Here is a 21,368-nt window from a genome sequence, read left to right on the forward strand (position 1 = left end):
GAAACTTAACATCAGTATTGATGGTAAAGAAGTATATAAAGGTAAGGAATTCTGCTACCTAGGCGGCAAGATAACGATCGACGGACGGAGCAGGGAGGACATCACAAGCAGACGAGCACCGGCAAAAAGGGCTTTCCTAGCCAAGAGAAGGCTACCAGTATCAAACATAGACCTTAATTGGAGGAGGAAATTTCTCAGAATGTACGTTTGAAGCACAGAATCGTATGGTAGTGCAACATGGGCTGTGGGAACCCGAACAGAAGAGAGTCGAAGCATTTGAGATGTGGTGCTACAGACGAATGTTGAGAATTAGTTGGACTGACAAGGTAAGGAATGAGGAGGTTCTGCGCAGAATCGGAGAGGAAAGGAATATGTGGAAAACATTGACAAGAAGAAAAGACAGGATGATAAGACATCTGTTAAGACATCACGGAATGATTTCCATGGTACTAGAGGGTAAAACCTGTAAGGGAAGACAGAGATTGGAATGTGCCGAAACGTTTAGGTTTCCCACCTGGTGACTGGTGACACAGCCACATGATTGAATATCACCGACTTATAAAATTTTACTCTCCCATATCCTTACTAAACTGTAGTGTAACAATGCATACAGCGAGCTAGTTTAATGGGAGAAAGAAATGCGAGGAAAGAAGTTGAAAGCAACGAGGTAGATTGGGCTAGAATAAAACGTCAAAGACGGTGGGTGGGGGAGACACATACGTGTTTGGCTCTAGGCCAAAAACAAATATACATTAAATGTTTTCTGTCACGGAAAGCTATCGCAATGGGACAAATCTTCGTTTGAGACATTTTGCTTCCAGTGAGCATTCCTGTCATATCCCTCAATAATGATCGTTAATCCTGGAACATCTTGTGTTGTTGAGGCTCATTGTTCTCCAATTTGGTAGCTTTACATTCGTTACAGCGCTTATGCGACAAGTGCGTTTATCAGACTTCGTGAAGTTCATGCGACCACAAATATTTCGCCGACCGGTGTGGCCGAGCGGTTCTAGGCGCTTCAGTCTCGAACCACGCGACCGCTACGGTCGTAGGTTCGAATTCTGCCTCGGGCATGGACTAAGTTCTAGGGGACTGATTACCTCAGATGTTAAGTCCCGTAGTGCCCAGAGCCATTTGAACCATTTTTGAACAAATATTTCCAGTCCACTGTCGCTACGAATGAAACAGTTGCACCCGTATGAATTCACAATTCTAAGTTGCCGCAACACTGCTATGGTGTGCGGCATATTATTTATGCTCTGTGCCATACGCGACCTAAAGTCACAATGTAAGAATAGTTTTGGACCTGCTGACAAAATCTTACATGATATTCTCCAAGACACTTAATGACCCAAGTTCGCAGGCACGACGAGCAGTCATCAGGAATGATATAGCGACAACGTTGAAGCAGTAAACGACCAGATTACATCGTCACACTTACCGACAAGTGAAAGAGTGATGGTGTATCGGAAGGCATAAATTTTGCACGTTATCTCATCATCATCTAAGTCTGTGTAGATGGTCTCAACAAACTATGCTTCATCAACACAAGTTAACGATTTTACTTGATTAGACGTTGTCAATCCAACAAGAGATTAAGAAAAAAAAGTAGGTTATTATTCCATAGAAGGGGAGCTGTCGTTCGATGCAGGTCCTATCTGTTGCAACAGGCTGTTCGTATACTCTGTGAAGTCGCTTGTCACAACCACTCCTAACTTGTCTATGCTGCAGTAACGTCAGACCATCGGTATATCCGTCCTTCTCATCCTCGTTCTTCGCCTAGCTCGACTGTTCCAGTGGAGACACTCTCAGAAAAATATAGCTCTGACAATACATGATTTTATGATGGACAATTTTCCCTTTCTGTGATGCACAGCCTTGGTCTGTTCCACCTGTTTCCTAACGCCGCACTCGTACCTCGTGACATGATTACTCGCGTTTTTTGTGGGCACTTTATCCCTACTGCTCAACTATGGGTTCTCATGGCTGCTGTCACCTATCGTCAATTATGATTGTTATGCTCAATCTGACTTCAGGTACTTCGCGATCCCAAGCTCTGGTCATAATACTGTTCCCACCAACCGCACTTCAATGCGATTGACATCGATGTATGTATGTGTTCACCTGCTTCGTTGTCTTTATCATTACTTTAATCGGCAAATTTGCAATCGAATGCATTAATTTAGTACAAACAGATTTTTACAGTGTCACGTTTAGTTACAGTAAATGTACAGAAAGCAACTGTTCTTTGATATTCTGAATTTAGCCTTTGTGTTTGGGTTTCAGTCTTGTGTTCAGGTGAACTGAGATATCCGTGCTTATCACAGCCAGACAAATCAACTGTGGCCGAACATTGTATTGATACAAGGCAATCAATGAACTACAGTGACGCGAAGATTCTAAGATCCATCTCTTACTTTTGGGATTCTGTCTTCAGAGAAACTATAGAGTTTAGATTAGCTAATGATTTAATAAACAGAGACAATAGTTTTAATTTAGACAAATCATGGAATCCGGCTGTTGGGATAATTAAACTGCAGAGAAGTCGTCATGGTGTAATCGCCGCAGAACATTCATCGATAAGCAAATCGAATGTCTGTACGCCTTCGCCACATGCTTCGTGTGTATAAGCGTATCTTTTTTCTGCCGACCTGCGTGTGTGACTCGCAGGCGCGTACCACGGCGGTGGTGGATATAATGCCGCACTTGGGTCGCTGGCGTCGATCATGCATTTTCTTGATTGTGTGGGTTGACAATGGTGAATGAAACATCATTGAACGAAGAGGTATATGGATGAAAGTTTGCGATGTGGAAATTCCTGGATTGTGTGGGTTGGCAATGGTGAATGAAATATCATTGAACGAAGATGTATATGGATGAACGTTTGCGATGTGGAAAAGTTCACGTACGAGGAATACGCGCACTTTCGGCTTATTTTTGGCTTGCCGCTGGAAGAGCTGTTCTTGCCGGACGGTTTCCTAACCATCGCGTTCGATCTATAAAAACATTTTACGCCGTGGAGAGGCGCTTGATGCAGTATGGTGCATGTTTAGCGGCTCGAGGACATAGTAGCTGGAGCCGACGGTCGACGTATAGTGCGGGTGACGAAGAGAATCTGCGACAAACTGGGTCAGAGGACCAAAGAATAAGTACCAGGTCTCTCGACACTGCGGTCGGGATTTCCATGCTAAAGGTACAAACGCTGTCGGCGAGACTACCAGCAGAGGCTGTACTTCTGCAAATTTATCCCACTGTCCACCGACGAAGCCTGTTTCACGAAGGACGGCATAGCAAATTTGTGTAGCCGAGACGAGTGGACAGAAGAAAACGCCCGGTGGTACGAGGGTATCAACAACAACGCTGTTCAATATCTGGTGTAATGTTATCGATCGGTATCTCACAGAGGTACATGTGCTACCACCAAGGCTGACAGGAGAGCGATATGTGCGTTCCCTGGATGTTATGTTACTGGAATTTTAGGAAGATGTTAGTTTGGCCTCTCATATGAACCAGTGGCACATGGATGACGGAGCCCCCGCTCATTTCAGCGGCACAGTGTCACGCTCCTGGACTGTTCTTCCTTTCCAGACGGATTGGTCCTGGAGGCCTTGTAGCGTGGCCAGCTAGATAGTCAGACCTTAATCCACTGGTTTTTTTTCTTTCTTTTTTTGGTGAGGCAATCTGAGTCTGTGATTTATGAAGGAGGGATTGTTGATGTCAAAATGTTAAACGCACAATACAACAGGACTGTGATATTATGCGAAGAGATACGGATATGACGCATTCTGTCCAGCAACCCTTTGTGCAAAAGAGTTGAACTTTGCCACATACACCGTGCCTGTCATTCTGAACTTTACTTAAGAAACGCCAATGCAGCTACTGGTCATGTATTTCTATGTTAGATTAGCTTTATACAGCTGTACTGTATTCGCCTGGATTAACTGAGACATAACTGAGTACTCGTGTTTTGTATCCTGACTCTTTGTACTCGATCCTTAAGAATAAATCCAGGACACAAAAATCACATGTTAAAACATACATACATAATAATGCAGTTCCTCCTCAGTTTCCTTTCCCTATGCCAACTAGCCACGATACGTAATACCGGCTGGTTAAAACGGAAAGAGATAGATGTGGATGCTGTCATTGATGGCACTGCCACGCACACCGTCGCTTCACCTCGCACTACTCGCCTTCTAATCGGCGGCATCTGCTACCTACAACACTCGCATGTTGCGCAGTGTTGATGTTCTTAGTCCTTGGCCAAAATAGGCACACAGGAGCACATTTCTCTATGTTATAAAGTGTCGATTATTTTGAGTGGTGGTAGTACTCATCGAAATAAGAAACATGTGTCCAATAAACATGTGTCTAGAAATGTATACTTTCTGACGTAAGTCCAAAAGTCTAATGAACAGCCGGCCGGAGTGGTCGAGCGGTTCTAGGCGCTACAATCTGGAACCGCGCGATCGCTACGGTCGCAGGTTCGAATCCTGCCCTGGGCATGGACGTGTGTGACGTCCTTACGTTAGTTGGGTTAAAGTAGTTCTAAGTTCTGGGGGACTGATGACCTCATCAGTTAAGTCCCATAGTGCTCAGAGCCATTTGAACCAATCTAATGAACGTGGGTCCGGAAATGCATACTTTCTGTGATAAACACATGTTTACAGGAGGTCTTCAACGTGACACCTATTCATGACAATGCACCCCTCTGCCCTCCGGCATGAGGAATGACCCACGCTTTGAAGTATACCATGTTGTTTTGTACCTGTTGGCACTCACTGAAGATGCGACCTTGGAGTGGCTGCACATCGTTGATTGCCGTGGCGTGGATCAATTCCTTCAAGTGTCCCCACAACCAAAAGTCTAGGGAATTGAGGTCTGCGGAGCGAGCAGGCCAAGGCCTGGCGCCCGCTGACCAATCCAGTGGTCCTGAAACTACTGTGTCTGATGTTCATGCACAGTGTGGCGAAAGTATGCTGGTGCGTCATCACGCCTGAACCACATTTCTATTCGTTGCTGCAATGGCACAGCCTCCAGCAAGGTAGGATATACATTAAATGAGAAAGTGCAGGTAATGTGCTCCAGTTAACCATTGTAATAGCACATATGGTCCTATTAATCTGTCGCTAAGTACGCTTGCACGTATGTTGACTGAAAATCGGTGTTGGTGCCCTGTTTCCTGAATTTCACCGGTAAATAAAATCTTGCATGTGAACAGTAGATCTTCGGCAAACTTCTGCTACAGGCATTGAATGAACCGCCATCTGCCGTGATGATCCTGTGGCCTTAGGACCTGAGTGCACTGTAGATGATATGGGTACAGCAAGTGTTAATGTGTTAACGAAGTACCCCACCCCCCAGATAAGAGAGTGCTACACGCCTTCCACCGCTGCTAATTTTCGCACACTTGTCCAAGGGGTTTCTTTCACTGAACGTAGCACACGCTCCTCCGTGTCAGGAGTGTGGACTGTGAGATGCCTTCGTGAATCAGGCTTGTCCAAGGGTATCTGTGTCCCTCAGATGCTGGGAAAGGTAGCTGAACACATTATCAGAGAGCACGTTCTCAGCGAAGAAGGCATGGACTCATAGCTTACGTCCATTTGCATAGCAGAATATCGTAAACATCATTTCACTTGTGGTGTACTAGGCTTCCAATGCTAGCAAGTGGTGGAAGAGAGAGAATGTAAAGGTACTGTTCCATCTGTACGTACACACACCTCATTAACGGTAAACACGTTTGGAAGAAGGTAAAACATCGTGATACGTTCCCAGGCTTGAGAGTAGCGTACAATAAGGCTCACAAACATGTCAAAAACTAACGTAGCCTGCAACACGACTTGAACCACACGACTGACTATAGCATACCTAATGGCAGATAGATCACAGTGAGTAAAAGGTCATAATACATTGCCGAGACATCTGACAGGGGGCGAATGCAATTCCATCAGGACAATGTGCCATACAACACATCCAGCATTGCTACAGAGTGGCTCCAGGAACACTCTTCTGAGTTAAAACACTTCCGCTGGCCACCAAATTCCCCAGACATGAACTTTATTGGGCATATCTGGGGGTGGTACTACAGATTGACTTCAGGAACACTCTTCTGAGTTTAAACACTTCTGTGGCCATCAAATTCCCCACACATGAACTTTATTGGGCATATCTGGGGTTGCCTTGCAACATGCTGTTCAGAAGAGATCTCCACCCCCTTGAACTCTTACGGATTTAAGGACAGCGTTGCAGGATTAATGGTGACATTTGCCTCCAGCACTACTATAGACAATAGTCGAGTCCATACCACGTCGTGTTGCGGCACTTCTGACTTCTTGTGGTGTATATGTTCCATAACAAATCTCTCATTACATTCGTCATGAACTGGAAGTATTGAATTAATTCATAATTTACTTTACAGTAACGAGTCGCCATGACAAAGATGGGAAACATTGAAACAATACTCTCATCAAACACATAGCTGCAACTACTGGAACCAATTACACTACTGGCCATTAAAATTGCTTCACCAAGAAGAAATGAAGATGATGAACGGGTATTCATTGGACAAATATATTATACTAGAACTGATATGTGATTACATTTTCACGCAATTTGGGTGCATACATCCTGAGAAATCTGTCCCAGAACAACCACCTCTTGATACGCCTGGGCATTGAGTCAAACAGAGCTTGGACGGCGTGTGCAGGTAAAGCTGCCCATACAGCTTCAACACGATACCACAGTTCATCAAGAGTAGTAACTGGCGTATTGTAACGAGCCAGAGGCTCAGTCACCATCGACCAGACGTTTTCAATTCGTGAGAGATCTGGAGAATGTGCTGGCTAGGGCAGCAGTCGAACATTATCTGCATCCAGAAAGGCACGTACAGGACCTGCAACATGCGGACGTGCATTATACCGCTGAAATGTAGGGTTTCGCAGCTATCGAATGAAGGGTAGAGCCACGGGCGGTAATACATTTGAAATGTAACGTCAACTGTTCAAAGTGCCGTCAATGCGAACAAGAGATGACCGAGACGTGTAACCAATGGCACCCCATACCATCATGCCGGGTGATACGCCAGTATGGCAATGACGAATACACGCTTCCAATCTGCATTCACCGCCATGTCGACAAACACAGATGCGAACATCATGATGCTGTAAACAGAACCTGGATTCATCCGAAAAACATGACGTTCTGCCATTCGTGCACCCAGGTTAGTGGTTGAGTACACCTTCGCAAGGCTCCTGTGTGTGATGCAGCGTCAAGAGTAACCGCAGCCATGGTCTCCGAGCTGATAGTCCATGCTGCTGCAAACGTCGCCGAACTGTTCTTACAGATGTTTGTTGTCTTGCAAACGTCCCCATCTGTTGACTCAGGGATCGACACGTGGATGCACGATCCGTTACAGCCATGCGGATAAGATGCCTGTCACCTCGACTGCTAGTGATACGAGGCCGTTAGGATCCAGCACGGCGTTCCGTATTACCCTCCTGAACTCACCGATTCCATATTCTGCTAACAGTCATTGGATCTCGACCAACGCGAGCATCAATGTCGCGATACGATAAAACGCAATCGCGATAGGCTATAATCCGGAAACGTGATGGTAGCTATTTCTCCTCCTTACACGAGGCATTACGACAACGTTTCACCAGGCAACGCCGGTCAACTGCTGTTTGTGTATGAGAAATCGGTTGGAAACTTTCCTCATGTCAGCACGTTGTAGGTGTCGCCACCGGCTCCAACCTTGTGTGAATGCTCTGAAAAGCTAATCATTTGCATATCACAACATCTTCTTTCTGTCGGTTAAATTTCGCGTCTGTAGCACGTCAGCAGGTCATCTTCGTGGTATCGCAATTTTAATGGCCAGTAGTGTCTGTTCTAAGCTGTAATATGAGACATAATACACTTTAACAACAGAGTTTCGGCACCCGAATTCAGACTTAAATCTGCGAGGGACGTTCAGTAAGTAATGAAACACATATTTTCTGAAATCAGGCTGGTTTTATTTAGGAGTCTAGTACACAACACTATTCCTCTCTCTTCTGAGTAAAAAACCCTATTTTTCCATGCGGCGGCCTTACGTCACCTTACCGGGAGGACGTGTATGCTCACATGGTACCACTCTACTGGTCGATGTCAGAGCCAAAGTCTTGCGTCATCAGTAAGCTCCCCATCTTGTATGTACTGCTTTGTTCAAATCGCTCTGAGCACTATGGGACTTAACTTCTGAGGTCTTCAGTGCCCTAGAACTTAGAACTACTTAAACCTAAATAACCTAAGGACATTACACACGGCGATGCCTGAGGCAGAATTCGAACCTGCGACCGTCGCGGTCGCGCTGTTCCAGACTGTAGCGCCCAGAACCGCTCGGCCACCGTGGCCGGCGTACGAACTGTTTCTCAGGGAGTGCATCCTGCGTTGTGCCAAACAGATGCGAGTCGGTGGGTGCGAGATCATGGTTGTAGGCTGGATGAGGAAGAACAGTTCAACCAAGTTTGTGAGCTCCTCTTAGTGCTTAGACTTGTGAGCTGTTGTGTGACGAACACTCTGACATCTTGAGAGTCCTGAGGGTTGATCATTGCACTATGGCCCGCCCCCGGTAGCTGAGTGGTCAGCGTGACAGATTGTCACTCCAAAGGGCCCGGGTTCGATTCCCGGCTGGGTCGGAGATTTTCTGCGCTCAGGGACTGGGTGTTGTGTTGTCCTCATCATCATCGTTTCATCCCCATCGACGCGCAGGTCGCCGAAGTGGCGTCAAATCGAAAGACCTGCACCAGGCGAACGGTCTACCCGACGGGAGGCCCTAGCCACACGACATTTCATTTCATTGCACTATGAGGGGGGACATCAAACAGAGCAGCAGCTTTAGAGTCCCAGAAGAATTTACTGGCCGAGGGCGCGGGTTTGAAGCCTTTGCTTTGGACGAGAGGTAGTGTGGCGCCACTTCACGGATTGAAATTTTGTTTCTGATTCGAAGGCATGAACAAATGTTTGATTGCTTGAAACGATGTTCGACAAATAATTATCACGATCAACCTCGCAATGCGCAAGGAGTTCCGCACAGATCGACCTTCATTGCTCTTTATTGTCTTCTGTTAGGCAAAGAGGTACCTAGCGGGTACACACCTTTGAGTATTCCAACTGGTGGACGAGTGTGTCAGCTCTGCCAACAGAGACGTCCAGTTGAACAGCGAGGCGTTTCTGATTCGTCAGTCACTTCGAATGAGAGTGACTGCATGTTCCAGCATTGCAGGAGTCGGGAGACATAGCCGTGTGCTGCCGTCCGGCACGGCGAAGATCAGGCGCGTTTGGTGACCTCGTTGTCATGGTGACAAACGCCTCATCCAACGTGATACCGCGATTTAGCTCACTCTCTCGTCTCCGAGACATTCTGCGAGTACCTACTACACTACTGGCCATTAAAATTGCTACAGCACGAAGATGACGTGCTACAGACGCGAAATTTAACCGACAGGAAGAAGATGCTGTGATATGCAAATGATTATCTTTTCAGAGCATTCACACAAGGTTGGCGCCGGTGGCGACACCTACAACGTGCTGACATGAAGGTATCCAACCGATTTCTCATACAAAAACAGCAGTTGACCGGCGTTCCCTCTTGAAACGTTGTTGTGATGCTTCGTGCAAGGAGGAGAAACGGCTACCATCAGTTTTCCGACTTTGATAAAGGTCGGATTGTAGTCCATCGCGATTGTAGTTTATCGTATCGCGACATTGCTGTTCGCGTTGGTCGAGATCCAATGACTGTTAGCAGAATATGTAACCGGTTGGTTCAGGAGGGTAATACAAAGTGCCGTACTGGATCGCAACGGCCCCGTACCACTAGCAGTCGAGATGACAGGCATCTTATCCACATGGCTGTAACGAATCGTGCAGCCACGTCTCGATCCCTGAGTCAACAGATGGGGACGTTTGCAAGAGAACAACCATCTGCACGAACAGTTCAACGACGTTTGCAGCAGCATGGACTATCAGCTCGGAGACCATGGGTGCGGTTACTCTTGACGCTGCATCACAGAGAAGAGCGTCTGCGATGGTGAACTCAACGACGAACCTGGGTGCACGAACGGGAAAACGTCATTTTTTCGGATGAATCCAGGTTCTGTTTACATCATCATGATGGTAGCATCCGTGTTTGGCGACATCGCGGTGAACGCACATTGGCAGCGTGTATTCGTCATCGCCATACTGGCGTATCAACCTGCGTGATGGTATGGGGTGCTATTGGTTACACGTCTCGCTCACCTCTTGTTCGCACTGACGGCACTTTGAACAGTGGACGTTACATTTCAGATGTGTTACGACCCGTGGCTCTACCCTTCATTCGATCCGTGCGAAACCCTAAATTTCAAGAGGATAATGCACTACCGCGCATGTTGCAGGTCCTGTACGGGCCTTTCTGGATGCAGAAAATGTTCGACTGCTGCCCTGGCCAGCACATTCTCCAGATCTCTCACCAACTGAAAAAGTCTGGTCAATGGTGGCCAGGGAACTGGCTCGTCACAATACGCCAGTCACTACTCTTGATGAACTGTGGTATCGAGTTGAAGCTGCATGGGCAGCTGTACCTGTACACGCCATCCAAGGTCTGTTTGACTCAATGCCCAGGCGTATCAAGGCCGTTATTAAGGTCGGAGGTGGTTGTTGTGGGTACTGATTTCTCAGGATGTATGCACCCAAATTTCGTGAAAATGTAATCAAATGTCAGTTCTAGTATAATATATTTGTCCAATGAATTATCAGCTGCATTTCTTCTTGGTGTAGCAATTTTAATGGCCAGTAGTGTAATATCTGTAATGCCATGACTTTCCGCTCAAAGAATCTCGGTTGTCTTGTTGGAATGCACCTCGTTACAGACGCCATTTTGAAGGCTACGTATAGCGCCGCCACCTATCGGAACTTTATGAAACTACAGGGGATGAAGCAGAAGTATTCCACAATGTCCCACAACAAATTCCTTATTTTTTCAACAGAAACTGCCAGAGAAAAATTGCTGCTTTACTTACTGAACGCCACTCGTGTGTTACTTTTGGGAAACCTCATACAAGTCGCCTCCTAGCGGCTGTTGCAACTCACGTGATGGTGCAGTGCGCGGCGGTGAGGACTGAAGCCTTGGAGATGAGCGACCCGCCGCACACGGAGCGCTGCCCGAGGACGACGAGCGCCTGGTGGGGGAACTGGCCGGCCGCTGCGTCCCGCCCGTTAACGACGCGAGGCAGGGGCCCTCTGTCTGAAACAACACCTCACGTACTGATACATATCTGGAGCATTCTCTGCTCTCTTCACCAGTCTGAGATCGTTCGCATTACGGTGAAAGATTTCATGAGGCTACCTCACCTACTTTTTGAAATACGAGGGACACTCTAGAAGAAATGTACACTATTTTTGTAAAAATACAGTTTTCATTCTGCGTGTATTGAAGTCTTACAGTCTGTAGGTACACCCTTAACACTTGTTTTCAAACTTATTTCAACCTGTTACCGTGAGTGGTTTCGTCACCCCACGTCTTCAAGACGGCTGCTATACTTGACGTTCATCAACTCCCCCTCCCGGATGATGCCCTCTCTCCCTCCATTTATCCCTCCTATCAACTCTGATCCTCACCCCTCCCTCCTTTCCTCCATTCTTTTCTTGGGCTCCCTCTCGCCCCCTTCCATCCAATTTTTTCCCCACCTACCCTCTTCTGCCCCCCTCCCCTCACCGAGTCCTTTTGTATTTCCCCCCTCTGCCTTTTCCCATTCCCTCTCTCGTCTGCTCTGCCCCTCTCCCCTTTTGAGTCCTCTCCCTCCTGTGATTCCCCCCCTTTCGTTTTTCCTCTCCTCCTTCCTTGTTTTCCCCCTCATCTGTCCAAGTTCACACCCCCCCCCCCATCTGCCCTAAGCTATAGTGTGTCCTCTTTGTGCCAGCATTTCAGTGCAGTGTTTACAGTGAGTGTTCAGTGATGTGTCTTTTCCAAAGTGTTGCGAACGGCCATCTACTGTCGCTGGGTGTGATTTTATATCTCTTGCTAACAGAAACCAGGCTGTCGCCATGTTTTTTAATTGTCTGTCTACTATGTTACCTGTCTGCATTCTGTGTATTTTATTCTCTTTGCCAACCCTTTGCTTTATGTTTTAACTTTCCACAATTTTCAGCTGTTTTACAATTTAAGTCCACGTTTTATCGCCTCCTTTTACTGTTTGTTAACTTCTCCTTACGTTTTTTAAAAAAATGTCTGTAGGCTGTAGAGCAGCGTAATAAGCTGCTGCCAGCCCGCCCCCTTCGGGGGGAATCGAAATACAATAAAGGAAAAAAAATGACGTTCGTCAGAAACAACGTTCTGTCATAGAATTCCTGTGCTGTGAAAACGAGACAATGGGAAACATCCACAAGAGGTTGAAAAAGGTGTATGGAGATGCTGCTGTCCATCGCAGTACAGTTAGTCGGTGGGCAAGCAGGTTACGTGATGAAAGCGGGCACGGCAATATTGAGGATTGTCCTCGCCGCGGCAGATCTCGTATTGCACACACTCCAGACAATGTGCAGGGAGTTAACGAATTGGTGACTGCTGACATACCCATCGCAGTGAACGAATTGTCACGCTACCTTGGGATAGGGGAAGGAAGTGTTTGCAGAATACTGAAAGTGTTGGCGTTAAAAAAGGTTTGTGTCAGGTGGGTTCCCAGGATGTTGACAGTGGCTCACAAAGGAACAAGAAAAACGGTATGCAGTGAACTTTTGGAACAGTACGAGAATGGTGGAGATGAATTTCTTGGAAGGATTGTGACAGATGATGAAAAATGGCTCCATCATTTTTCACCAGAGACGAAGAGGCAATCAATGGAGTGGCATCATGAAAATTCACCCAAGAAAAAAAAAATTCAAAACCACACCTTCTGCTCGAAAAGTTACGGCTACCGTGTTTTTCGATTCCGAAGGACTCTTGCTTGTAGACATCATGCCAAGTGGAACCACCATAAATTCTGATGCATATGTGACGACACTGAAGAAACTTCAAGCTCGACTGTGTCGTGTTCGACCACATCGGCAAAAGCAGGATGTTTTGCTGTTGCCCGACAACGCACGGCCACATGTCAGCCAAAAAACCATGGAAGCGATCACAAAACTCGGATGGACAACACTGAAACACCCGCCTTACAGTGCTGACTATCATAAAGTCATGTGACTATCATTTCCTTGGGAAACTGAAATACTCTCTTCGTGGAACAAGGTTAGAAGATGATGATTCCCTTGTGCACGCTGCCAAACAGTGGCTCCAACAGGTTGGTCCAGAATTTTACGTGCGGGTATACAGATTCAAGTGCCTCTGAGCACTATGGGACTTAACATCTGAGGTCATCAGTCCCCTAGAACATAGAACTACTTAAACCTAACAAACTCAAGTGGCAGACTGCAAGAGAGGCGCTCTGCATCGCGGTGTAGCTTGCTCGCCAGGTTTCGAGGGTGCGTTTCTGGATGAGGTATCGAATATATTGCTTCCCCCTACTTATACCTCCCGAACAGATCACTAATGTAAAATTAGAGAGATTAGAGCGCGCACGGAGGCTTTCAGACAGTCGTTCTTCCCGCGAACCATACGCGACTGGAACAGGAAAGGGAGGTAATGACAGTGGCACGTAAAGTGCCCTCCGCCACACACCGTTGGGTGGCTTGCGGAGTATAAATGTAGATGTAGATGTAGATGAATCTAAGGACATCACACACATCCATGCCCGAGGCAGGATTCGAACCTGCGACCGTAGCGGTCGCGCGGACCCAGACTGAAGCGCCTAGAACCGCTCGGCCACACCGGCCGGCGGTATAGAGGTGCTGGTTCCAAGATGGCGTAAGGCAGTTGAGAGGGATAGAAATTATGTGGAGAAATGAAAATATTATTCCTAAAGGATGTATCTACACACTGTAAAACTTTCAAACATGTGGAATAAAAGACAGATTTTTTTAAAAAATAGTGTGCATTTCTTTGGAGTGACCTTCGTATTAAAAAGGAAAAAAATCGTACCTCAAATTTGTTAAACGAGTTAGATTAAACCACTTTTTGTTATTAAGATACAAAACCACGGCTGCGCACAATATTTATTATACGTAATAACGAAGCTGTAACAAGTGTGAAATTGTAATTTTATGAAGCTACAGAATTTAAAACAGAGACGGTTCAGAGGCCCTATCTATTCTAGGTTTAGTCTGAAAATTATCGAGTTCAAAATTTAACAATTATTGGGCTAAGGAATTTATCGAACATAAATAAATTACGGATTTACGTGGGATCATTGTTAGTCTTTAGCTAACAGCGATATAAACAATTTTGTAGTCATGAAAGGTACTGGATGGGCCCTGCTGCCAAAGCTGGAAGCACCGAGTATATATAAAGAACGAGGTGTCTACACCTGGGAGGTTATTCGATCGTTGTCAGTCATACGGAAACGGGCTACGCTCCACTACAGAATGTGCCGTGATTTAGTCTCGCAACAGCGGCCTCATAAGCCTCGGATAGCGTTGAAGATGACTGGCATTGTTGTGTTCCGGTCGAATGACATGTCGCTCATATCTTGCGAAACTGTGTAAAAGCGAATTTCATTGGATTAACGATTTATCTGGAAATCCCGCGCTTTGTTCTCCGTGTTCTGTTTTGTGTACTGCCCGCTATATAGTAGAAAACACTGCAGTTAAGTGTCCGAGATTATTCTCTACTTTTAAGACGACCAGTTAACTTTACAATGATTGGGAACAAAGAGTAGAAGCAGTCTCTGACCTGTTTCGAGTGCTGAGAACGATGGGACAAAGTTAAAACATTTTCATACTTATTACTTGTGCGTGTGAACTCTTATCAGAATATGCTGATCTCTGAAATGACAGCAGACTTGTATATTGTGGTGGTTCCTGACTCCACTGCATAATTTTGATGTCACTTTCGGCGAGCTGAATTGTAAACCTGTGGACTGACGATAATTGAACAACACGTTCCCCATTTTTGTGTCAGCTCCTGTGGGAGTCAGCAAGAACACAAACGAGGAAGGAGGAAGTTGAGAACTGAAAAAAATCTGTACTAAACACTTACTAATTAACAGAAAACTTTATTTCTAAATAGAAAAGAAATTTAGCTTCTCTTGATTGTTGTGTTTCCTGTGCCTCCTACATGCATGTACTTAACACGCCATTACTACTCGCAGAACGTAGGGTAAGTATACCTATTACTCGGTACTGATGCTCTCGAAGTCTGCGACCGAACCGGGCAGACCAGCAATGGTCGGCTGGTTAAATCAGCGTTGACAGGGAACGCTGAACACTTGTCTTCCTGGAGGTGTTGCGCTGCCCGCTCTTTCCATTGGTGCATAGGGCAGCGCCTTCTTGACGCCGTCTCGCGGCGCTGCGCTGCTAGGTGTGCAGTCGACGCTTTAGGACTATACATCCATAGCGCTCTCGCAGCTCAAGCTAATAGTTTTCGGACCCTTGTAAAATGTTGTGGTATCCACAAATCGCACGAGACAACAACGTGCAAAATTAAAGAACAGACAAAATAAACTTTTACCCATAGCCCCGCCCACAAATGATATGAGAAAAATATGGAAACACCAAAAATATGACGCAGTGTTATGCCTAATACGGCGTAGAAAACCAGCTGACTCTCATAACATTTTCCAAATGTCTCTGAAAGGTTAAATATTAATCCTGTACGATGTTTCAGGAATCTGATATCAATCAGGAATCTGCTGCCCAAATCGTCACCGAACACCCGCCATATTTCACTCTTCCTACGTAAACTCGGACAGTGGTTTAAAATAGTGTGATCACGACTCATCTGATCAAATTAATTTCCTCCATTGCTCCATAGACAAGGTATGTTGTTACGGAGGTATGCATCCCTGACAGATGGTTTCGGAATTCCATCACGCCTTGCAATTCCCTGCATATGAAGCTCCCATCGCATTGTTTTGGTGCAGACAGGGATCGCGAAGGCACATTTAGTTCCACGGTGACTCATGCAGCTCGCGTCCTCTTATGAGTTTACTCATGTTGAGCTGAAATGGGCGATGTGTGGTGATCCCCTAGGAGAAGAAGAACTTCTAAGCAGAAATCGCTATAGAAATCTTTATTGTAGGCAACCGGTTTCGGTGCAACTAAGTTAGCACTTTCAGATCTTCAAAAAGATTATTACACACATATTAGGAAAAGTAGGTGGATGGCTTATAACACTTTCTTTGGAAACTGATGCTATTTATACTGGAACACCTATGCTGAATCCTGCAACAAATAACAATTAATGAAATGTGATTGAAATGTACTGAGAGAATCACAACAGGAAATTAGTTCCACACATAAATTGATTGTTGCCTCAATTACAAATCCTATCTCTTTTCTGCTGAATTTATCAAAATCAACCGTATTAGTTCAAATGACTCAGATACATTAACAAGTTCACAAACTATAATAACAATTTCTTACGGGTCTGGAACTGATGGAAGAAATAATATATATATTTTGTTTATATTTTATGTATGTTTGTGTTGTTTTGTATTCTTCTTAGCTGTTTGTGTTGTCTTTTACAACCTTTAATGTGTAAAATAGTGAGTCTTTTCAGAGTATAGTGTATTCATTTATCATGGAAACGGTGGGGGGGGGGGGTAGACTTTTTAGCTGTGAGGGTATTTCCGTAATTTCCGTAATTTTGTAATCATTTATTAAAAATGTTCCCATTAAAGATTAATTAAAACAGAAACCCACTGATGATGGCAGAGAGGTGCTGAAACATTTTTAGGAACTTTGAAAAAACGGTGTTTTGCGTAACTGGCGGACCTTACATTCAACTATTTATCTTCCATTCATATTAACTCTGTTTTCTTTGTATAGCTAAATAGTTGGAAATAAATAACATTTCTCTATTTTGTAGTGTCTACTGGTCATGAAAGGAAAAGGAGTCGAAATAGTGGCAGTGGAAGCGATGACGATCATAACAAAAATGAAGTGTCACGATCGACACCTAAAGGTGACACTTAGGAACACTCAGGTTCAACAGCAATATCTGTAACTGTAGCAGTACCTGTCCATAATTCTCAGACAGTATCCCAAGTACCTTATATGTTCAAAGACGACTCGGAAATTGCAATTAAAAGAGACTGCAATGAAAATGATCTGGGGTGATATATTGGGATAATTAGATAAGAAGAAAAAGCTCTTATTAAATCCTTGGATCACTTCAAGGATTTATGACTCTGAAAGTGATGCAAGGCATTTGCAAAGAAAATGTAATCATACTGGGTTAGAACAATACGCACCGTGGCTCGTATATTCCAAGCTACTGAAAGATGCCCTATGCAAGCACTGTGTTTTGTTTCCTCTCTCACTGGCACTGTTAGAGGCATTGTGGGATCATTAGTAATTAGACATTCACAAAACTCAAGATGATGATGTTTGGTTTGTGGGGCGCACAACTGCGCCCGTACAAAGTTCTAATTTTTACGCAATCCAATTTTTTTCACAGTCCAATTTAGTCACTGTCACGAATGATGATGAAGCTGAAATGACGAGGACAACACAAACACCCAGTCCCCGGGCAGAGAAAATCCCAAACCCAACTGGGAATCGAACCCGGTACCCCGTGATCCAGAAGCAACAACGCTAGCCACTAGAGCACGAGCTGCAGACAAAATTCAAGAATATGCATGAAGACTGTCGGAAAAATGTTAAAGCCCTGCTTCACTTAACAGCTTCAGCTGCAGCAAACATTTTCTTGGACAGGTACATTCAAATGTATAACGTGCAGCAAAATGTGATCTGTGAAAATAGGCAGATATTGTCATCAATTCTTTCTTGTATAGTTTTTTGTGGAACACATGATATGCCCCCTTGAGGAAAAAGGGCAGATAAAAGAGTTTTATTAGATTTATTGAACTTAAGAATTGATTCTGACGACAACAAGTTAAGGTGTCATCTGGAAAATTGTCATTGCATTGCTGTTTACACATTGGCTAAAATACAAAAGGAATTGATAAATCTGTATGATGATGTTATTAGGGAGAATATAGCCACTGACAATTAAAAAAGCGATGTTTTACGCAGTATTGACAGATGAATCAGCAAATATAGCCGGGAAGAAACAATCATCAGTAGGCTTGCGGTTCTATGATGAAGCAAAGTGAAAATCCGGGAAGAATTTGTAGAGCAAAAGCCACAAAATGCCTCATCAATCGCCGAAGCAATTGACGTTTTCCTTATCAGTAATAATCTTCCAGCAGAAGACCGTGTAGGATTTGCCTTCGATGGCTGTTCAACAATGGCGCCGGCCGCTGTGGCCGAGCGGCTCTAGGCGCTTTAGTCCGGAACCGCGCTGCTGATGCAGTCGCAGGTTCGAATCATGCCTCGGGCATGGATGTGTGTGATGTCCATAGGTTAGTTAGGTTTAAGTGGTTCTACGTCTAGGGGACTGATGACCTCAGATGTTAAGTCCCATAGTGCTTAGAGCCATTTGAACCATTTGAACCATCAACAGTGTCAGGCAAAGGGAGCGGTGTGCAAACGAATTTAAGAAAGCAGTATTATCGAGCCGCATACGTTCATTGCTGAAGTCAGAAACTCAACCTTGTGGTAAACGATGCAAATGCAGTGGCGGAAATTAGAAATACCCTTGCCACTCCAAACGGCACTAGAAACTGTTTTAGAAAATCGACTGCACAGTGAAAATATGCTCCCAGTTTATCATGGATGTGTAAGACGCGATGGTCTGAAAAATGTAAATCTATCAGACTGTTTTCTCAACATTTCCCAGAGGTTGTGAGACCTCTAGAAAAATTGTCCACGGAGGGAAATTATGCAACTAGGAAATTTGTGCATCAGTTGCATTCAGCCATTACGAAACCAGTGTTCCTCGTAACTTTGCAAACAACAGCCAAATACTCGGCAGTTTTGGAACCAGTGGCTAATGTGATGCTATCTAAGTCTATAAACATGATCGTGATGAGGGACCGAAAGGAAACTAAGTACTTAGAAAAGTACTTAGAAAAACACAAGGCACTGCAGAGGAACTGTAAATAGAAATTACTGTTTCATGCTTTGCTTGTAAGCAAAAATTTAGAAACAATCCGCGATCGGAAACTGACAGCGAATACTGGCGACGTTCACTGGTAATACCATACATCGAATCACTCTTTTCATGGTTAAATACTCGATTTTCACCACAAAATATTCCAACGTTTGCTCTAAATAAGCTACATCCCTTGAATATGAGCGACACTAGTGTAACAGAATTTCATAAAAATCAAGAACTGTTGCAAAAAAATTGTGGTTTGGATAACTCTGTCGCAGAACGGAACCTATGGTACAATGTATGGAGAAAAAAAAACCTGAAGCTAACGAGAACAATACCTTTTTCCTTAGTATGAGATAAGCACTACGAAATTTGCTCATTATACCACGCGCAACGGTGACTGAGGAGACATCCTTCTGTACGCTTCGAAGAGTAAAGACTGGGCTCAGAATCTGTATGAGTGAAGGAAGGCGTACTGGGTTGTGCCTGAAGAGCATACACCGAAGTTACGTGAAAGCAAACTGCGAGATGTTAGAAAAGAAAGTAACTGACAAATCTGCGGCAAATTCAAGAAGATTAACATTAAACTAAAAAATTGTGTTGTTATGCAAGTGCATTCTTATGTTTACAATATTTATTAAGAGCAATTTTCCACTGGTTTTCTTTTTTAGTTATTAAATACCGCCTTTTGTTCCTTCTCCTCGTGTGCCTTGAGACTAATATGAACTGCCAACCCCCTCCTCTCCCTCCAGACTAGATCCTGGGTACACCCTTGCGTGGGTAGGAAAGGCTAGAGAACAACATGAGTTAGATAAAATAAAAACAAAGTAAATTTAAACAGGCAGCGATTAGTGTCATGACAGAATTTCCGTTTGAAAAAGAGGCCTGTATAGATCATATCCCGATGGCGTTTAAAATTTGATGAGAAACCATTGGTACAGGTTTTGGTGAATGGTAAAATGCCAGTTTGCAATGACATGAAATCAATTAAAACACCCAAGAAAAGATATAGGGCACAAAGTCACTCTTGCGTAGTACTGGCAGCCTGCCCCAAGTTACAATATAACAAAACATTTGGATTATGAGCCAGCAGCTAAGATTCACATCGCACGAACAATGTTAAAAGAAAACCCAGGGTAACGTAGGCAAATCCAGATAATTTGACTTGATAAGTGAAGCATACTCCCTATTGCATTTATAAGATCATTTTGATGTATATTGCCATACTTGTGGCCAAATTACAAATGATATGATTGGTTACTCGGTTTTTGCAAGATTTAGCTAATCTTTGGGGCACTGAAACAGCAGAATTTTTCAATAGTTACGAAGATTTCTAACGTGATTTCTTTGCAAAATACTGGTCCAGGGACATTCGGAAGAGACTTCAGAAGGAGTATTTAATCCGAAGCAGTACAACCTGAAGCAAGGAAATTTCAGGAAACAGTTCGAAAAAAATATGTTAATCAAACCAAGTACTGCGACAAGTCAATCTCAAACCGAGACATTTTACTGATGCTTAAGCTAAGTGGCCTATTTAATTAAGGGAAAATCTGATTGATGACCCAGAAACTCACCTGGAGGAATTCATTTTAGTTTTGCATTCCACTAATATTATACAAGCAGAGGCTACGCCAGGAACTAGTAATGTGTTTCATTATAGGGACGGCATGGTACATAAAACAGATGGTCGAAATGGCTAGCGCAATTTCCATCGTGATGTGCAAGCAGTTTGTCAGATGAGGCATGCAACATGTGGCGTCACCTGGAAGCCTATCTAATGTATGACGCGATTTATTCCACTGATATGAATAAATTGTAAAAAGAGAAAATAATGCCTGTAATATTATAAGTCATTTTGTCGAGTCTGATAACATTCTGTGTCAAACATTAATCGCAAAGAAAATTATATTTCAATACGTTCCATGAAAGCGTGGAACTTCAAGTGTAATACTCGTATATATACACAAGAGCCATGATGCGCACCTCCGTTTGATCTCTGTTTTTCGCTTGTTCTCTCTCTGCTATGGATCGTTGTATGTATAACTAGCTGTCTGTATAAGCTTTATTAACTGAAAGTATCTCATGTTTCCTTTCAAAAGTACCTCTCCTTCACTGTGAAATTTTTTAAAGGTAATAGTAATATTGCCGTCAATTGCAATTATTTCAAAAAATACGCAAGTGTTTGTACCATTCTTTCTATCTGTGTAACATAAGATTAATTAGCTGAGAAAAGAAATCTTTTAATGCTCTATATTATCGCTGGGTTAGTTGCAGGTTGCATTACGTTTTCATTCATTGAAAGAGAGCATAAAATTTCCAT

At 44.1% G+C, this 21,368-nt stretch overlaps 1 protein-coding gene across 1 annotated transcript in view; it reads right to left on the minus strand.

The window, feature by feature from the left end:
* LOC126101246 (vitamin K-dependent protein C-like) overlaps positions 1-21,368 on the minus strand; it is a 76,392-nt gene that overhangs the window by 13,950 nt on the left and 41,074 nt on the right. Inside the window, exon 2 of the mRNA XM_049911933.1 lies at positions 11,107-11,260. Coding sequence (XP_049767890.1) covers positions 11,107-11,260 — 154 coding nt within the window. The remainder of the gene's footprint in view (positions 1-11,106; positions 11,261-21,368) is intronic.

Source organism: Schistocerca cancellata, chromosome 9 (assembly GCF_023864275.1).
Source record: "Schistocerca cancellata isolate TAMUIC-IGC-003103 chromosome 9, iqSchCanc2.1, whole genome shotgun sequence".
Taxonomy (NCBI): Eukaryota; Metazoa; Arthropoda; class Insecta; order Orthoptera; family Acrididae; genus Schistocerca; species Schistocerca cancellata.